The 5,977-nt window shown below is 36.2% G+C and overlaps 1 protein-coding gene across 1 annotated transcript; it reads left to right on the top strand.

The window, feature by feature from the left end:
* Positions 1-2,143: 2,143 nt before the first annotated feature.
* Positions 2,144-5,382, top strand: LOC308686322 (extracellular calcium-sensing receptor-like; the record flags this gene model as incomplete). Its single annotated transcript, XM_081394716.1, has 6 exons — positions 2,144-2,358; positions 2,477-2,768; positions 2,933-3,661; positions 3,922-4,149; positions 4,255-4,378; positions 4,469-5,382. 6 exons carry the CDS (start codon positions 2,144-2,146, stop codon positions 5,380-5,382), a joined length of 2,502 nt encoding a protein of 833 aa, XP_081250842.1.
* Between the last annotated feature and the right edge of the window lie 595 nt (positions 5,383-5,977).

Raw genomic sequence — 5,977 nt, 5'->3', positions numbered from 1 at the left:
TGCCACGCCCGGGTACCAGCTTCAGCGCGGCCCTGATGGCCGCGGGTTCTGACCTGTGTGCAAAGTTTCAAGAGTTTTTGAGCATGTTAAGGGGCCCAAAAGTGCCCGAGAAGTAGAAAAAAATAATAATAATAACAAATAATCCTACCGAAAACAATAGGGCTCTTCGCCCTTTCAGGGCTTGGGCCCTAATAATCCTACCGAAAACAATAGGGCCTTCGCCCTTTCAGGGCTTGGGCCCTAATAAATGCACAGTAGTCTATAAAAATAGCCCATTGTGCCTTTTATTACAAACAACTTTAAGCCTATTTTAAACGCCAAGCCTAAACGAATTTATTTGAATCGAAACTGAAACTATACCGCAAAGTTGGGTTCGTGCATCTTTCGTTCGGTCCAAAGTTTAATACTGAACAGGAATTAATAATCATTTAATAATGAACCGGCTGTGATGTCAAGTTAATGCCAGAAGTGAACCGATGTTGTTAATAGCGCGATTCGCCGGCGCCATCACTTGAATTTGTTCCTCAGTTGGGGAAATAACTTAATACTTTATCGTTTCATACTCTGTCATTCGAAACAGTAAAATGTATATTTTTATTTGTGTACATTCAAAATGACTACAAAATGTCATGCCTTTGAAAAAGAAAGAAAACAACATGATGCGGACGTGTAGAACTTTATCCAAGAGCTGTTGTAAAGCCTATAGCCTATAAACAATCTGTTACAGTAATTTTCTATTATATACAAAAAAACAAAATACAACTGCAGCAGAGGATGGCTATTTTATTCTGCAGTGCAGAACTGAGGAAGAGCTGATGACGGAACAGTTTGATCAAGATAAATAGCAATCTTGTGAACTTTACTTCTTTAAAAAAATATTTCCTTCATCTCAGTAGCAGAAGATTATTAGCCTGTTGTTTATTTTTTATCAATACACATACAAATACAAAGTTTATTAAAAGTAGGCCTATATTCAAAGTTAATACAATTATTTGAATTGTGACTAAAATATGCCTCTAAGTCTTGTCTTTAATAGCACCTTGCTTGAGATTTTTGCTAAAATATACACTTCAAAACATGTCAAACAACATAAATGATATATACATCATCCATATTTCCACATTTGTATTAATGACGCTATAACGCAAACCGAAAGTTTCTCGTGCCCACGCGAAAGTTTCTCGTGCGCACGCGATAGTTTCTCGTGCCCACGCGAAAGTTTCTCGTGCCCACGCGAAAGTTTCTCGTGCGCACGCGATAGTTTCTCGTGCGCACGCGAAAGTCCTATTTTTTTTTTTTCACAGGTCCCCTCAGGGGCTCCGTAAATAACTAAGTGAAAAAAAAAAAAAAAAAAAATATATATATATATATATATATATATATATTTATATATATATATATATATATATATATATATATATACACACACATACATATACATACATATATACACACATACATACATACATACATACATACATAAACACATACATACACACATACACACACACCCTCTCTCCTTTTCCCTTTTTTTTTTTAAAGAAAAATTATTCAAATAAGTAGTTTCAGGCCATAAACTGGTGACTGCAAACTGTACAAAAGTAAAGAGAGTGGTGTTTTTTAATACCCACATATCAAAAAAAAAAAAAAAAAAAAATTAAAAGTGTGTTTCTTAGAAAAGATATTTTATATATAGACAAAACAAAAAAGCCATACGTGAAGTAGAGCAAACAAATAGCAGCTGGCTGCCATGATACTTCAGCACTGTCCACATTTAACTGGAGATGAGATGGAGTGATATGTGGTACTGTTCATAGTCTGTGGTCCATTTCAAGAGTGTCGTCGCGCCTTACCTCGAAAGAGTCCAGCAACAGAATAGAAAAAAAAATTGTTGCCTTCAGAAATAATGTTTTTATAATTTAATGGGAATGTTAGCAAAACATTCTAAGATACTGACCAAAGGCCACAACAAGCATAAAGAGTATTATGATCATGTCAAAATGTGGCTCCACCTCAAATGAGGGTAACCTATGTTATTTCCCAAAAGATTATAGGATCTCTATAAAAACCTCAAAGTCCTTATATTTGCCGAAATGTCAGCGCTGACACATTTTACATATGATAATATCTATTCAATGGGTGAATGGAGTCACTGGTTGCACTGCTGCAAATGGTAATAGCCATCATGACTTTCTCTAAAGCTAATGAAACTGTCTGTACTCTGCAAGGAGAGCCTGTACACCCTGAGCTATGGAAAGACGGGGACATCATAGTTGGAGGGGTTTTCTCTTTCCATAGCAGCTGGGAGGTTATGCAACTGACATATTCTGTCACACCACCTCCACTAAAATGCATCAGGTAAGTAAAACCCGAAAAACAGTATGTTATGAGATGTTGTAAATACGAATGCTATGCTACATGATTAATTCATATTTTTTTTTTTTTTTGCTTTGTTTTGTTTTGTTTTTTTAACAAGTCTTAATTTTAGAGACTTCCAGTATGCACAGTCCATGCTCTTCGCAATAGAAGAAATTAATAACAGTTCCGCTTTGCTACCTGGGGTCTCATTAGGCTACAAGATCTATGACACATGTGGCTCAGTGGCAGTTGGGGTTCGAGCAGCTATGGCCCTTGCGAATGGGCATGAGAAAACGTCTGTTGAAGGGCCCTGCACAAAGAAGGCTGAAGTGCAAGCCATTATAGGAGACACAACTTCTTCAGCATGCATGGCAATATCAAAGGGTATTGGACCATTCAAGCTTCCATTGGTATGTTTTTATACATCACATTTTACAGTTTATCAAAATATAGCATTTTAAAATGTTATAAAAATCAAATGCAATCTATGTTTTAAACAAATAATAGATCGCAATGAATGTAACAAATGTAAATATACTGGATGTGTTATGACTAAATGTATTGTTTCTCATAGATCAGTCACTATGCAACCTGTGAGTGTCTCAGTGGCAAAAAAAAATATCCCTCATTTCTTCGAACTATTGCCAGTGACCACTACCAGAGCATGGCACTGGCAGAACTGGTTAAACACTTTGGATGGACCTGGGTGGGAGCCATAAGAACAGATGATGATTATGGTAATAATGGGATGGCCACTTTCACGAAGGTGGCTGAACAAATGGGTATCTGTTTGGAATATTCTCTCCCTTTTTTCAGAACCTATCCTGAAGATAAAGTAATGAGCATAATTGAGCAGATTAAAAGCTCTACTTCACGAGTTATTGTGGGGTTTCTTGCTCACTGGGACTTGGAGGTTCTGCTGCATAAATTTGTTGAATACAATATTACTGGTTACCAGTGGGTAGGCACTGAAGCCTGGATCTCTGATTCAGTCATTGCCAGTATGGATAAGCACCATGTTCTACAAGGAGCAATTGGTCTGGCTATACCCAAAACACAAGTGACAGGTCAACAAGAATTCATTCTAGATATAAAACCACTGAAGTCATCAGGAGGTGCTATTTTTACTGAGTTCTGGGAATCCCTGTTTCAGTGTAAATACTCAACTAAGAACAATTCAGTGTCCACTACTGCATGTACAGGCAAGGAGGAACTGTCACAAGTGCAAAACCTATTCACAGACATGTCCCTTATGGGCTGCAAGGAAAAATGTGCCTCAAAAAAACAGCCTGATCCTTTAACAGTGGGTTAACTATTTTACTACTGCTACAATATAAAGTACATTATTCTCTAAGGTTGTACATGTGTACAGAGCATGTTCAACATTTTATAATATGCACTTTATGTACATTACAAATATTACTGTATTGAGTTTAAAAAGATTTGTTTGTGGTGTCAAACACTAGTCAATGACTGCTTTAAATATTGAATATTTTGTCTATTATTATTATTATTATTATTATTATTATTATTATTATTATTATTATTATTATTATTATTCAGTTTCTGAAGCACCTGAGAAGGGTGCACTTCAAAACTAAAGATGACGAAGAGGTTTACTTCGATGAAAACGGTGATCCAGTGGCAAAATATGAGATAATAAATTGGCAACCAAGTAGAAAACAACACTATGAATTTGTTACTGTTGGACTATATGATGCCTCTTTTCTGGGGATAAATCATTTAGCTGTCAATATGGCAACAATTATATGGGCAAATAATTCCACAAAGGTGAGGAAAAAGTGGACTTACAGAAAAAAAAAAATGGTTTGAATTTTAATTTCTCTAAGTAAATGGAAATGGCAAAACAAATAAACAAATAAACTCTTGTCACAGGTACCAGTGTCTGTGTGCAGTGAAAGCTGCCCCCCTGGCACTAGGAAGGCTGTGAAGAAAGGAAAACCTTTATGTTGTTATGACTGCATACCATGCACAGAGGGAGAGATCAGTAACACTACAGGTAAAATTTAATGATTATTTCCATAAAGAAAGAAAACAAGACACATAAATCATTGATTTTTCTGTTATTAATAATCACATCCAATAACAGATTCTGTAACATGTCTGCGGTGCCATCAAGACTTCTGGTCAAATCTGCAAAACAATGGATGTGTTAAAAAGGAAACAGAATTTTTGTCATATGAGGAGATCATGGGAATTTTACTCACAGCTATTTCAGTTGTTGGTGTATTTATAACAATGATAATTGCAGTCATATTTTTCAGATATAAAAATACCCCAATAGTGAAAGCCAACAACTCAGAATTGAGCTTCTTGCTACTGATTTCATTGATGATGTGTTTTCTCTGTTCACTTACTTTCATTGGTCGGCCCACTGAGTGGTCCTGTATGTTGCGTCACACAGCATTTGGCATCACTTTTGTCCTCTGTATCTCCTGTGTTCTGGGGAAAACAATTGTGGTATTAATGGCCTTCAGGGCTACACTTCCACAAAGTAATGTCATGAAACGGTTTGGCCCTCCTCAACAGAGACTCAGTGTTTTTGCCTTTACTCTTATACAAGTGCTTATTTGTGTCCTTTGGTTAACAATATCACCCCCTTTTCCTTTTAAAAATCTTAAGTACTTCAAAGAAAAGATCATTCTAGAGTGTAACGTGGGATCAGTTGTAGGTTTCTGGGCAGTGCTGGGTTATATTGGACTTCTTGCCATTCTTTGTTTCTTTATGGCTTTTCTGGCTCGGAAACTCCCTGATTACTTTAATGAAGCCAAATTCATTACATTTAGTATGCTCATATTCTGTGCTGTTTGGATTGCTTTTATACCAGCTTATGTTGGTTCTCCTGGAAAATTCACTGTAGCAGTGGAGATATTTGCCATTTTAGCCTCCACATATGGAATGTTGTTTTGCATATTCATTCCTAAATGCTATATCATTTTATTGAAACCAGACAATAACTCTAAAAAACATTTGATGAGTAAATTACCCTCACGAGCTCTGTGAGTAATATATTTAAAGAAAATATATTTGAGAATTATGTGGATGAAATAATACTCACTCTTACTTTTACCAACCTATATTAAGTTATGCTGATTATTATCATGATGATGGCATGTTTTTTTACTGAACAGCTTTATAGTTTATGTTGGTACATAATAAAACTAAAAACATCTCTGTTTTGGTAACTGTTTTATCCAAAACCTTTATACACATATAAACTGAAAATTCAGCCGTTTTTTTTTTTGAAGGTCCTAGCATGTTATTGTGGCATGAAATGAGTGGAGGGAAATGAGAATCACAATTTAAACTGGAGGGGCGCCAGGGAAATACTCCCATGAAGGACAAAAATACACATTAATATAAAAACACAATCATCAATTAAGACTCATTATCATGGACTCTCTCTCCAAAAGACACAACACAATCAAGATTGTAAAAATAACTCTCCAGGGCCAGGCTTAACGGGAACAAGGCAGGCCGGCTGCAACTATATTTACACCAAATCAGCCAACCCGCGCACACACAATAAGGAAGTTGTGTCAGCACACACAGCACACTGTGATGCACATCACCGAATGAAAGCAGCTAGCCTCCCCTG

This window comes from Scardinius erythrophthalmus, assembly GCF_964197995.2.
Source record: "Scardinius erythrophthalmus genome assembly, contig: HAP1_SCAFFOLD_147, whole genome shotgun sequence".
Taxonomy (NCBI): Eukaryota; Metazoa; Chordata; class Actinopteri; order Cypriniformes; family Leuciscidae; genus Scardinius; species Scardinius erythrophthalmus.
The sequence above is the reverse complement of the archived record's forward strand: the minus strand, read 5'-3'. Positions and strand labels throughout refer to the sequence as shown.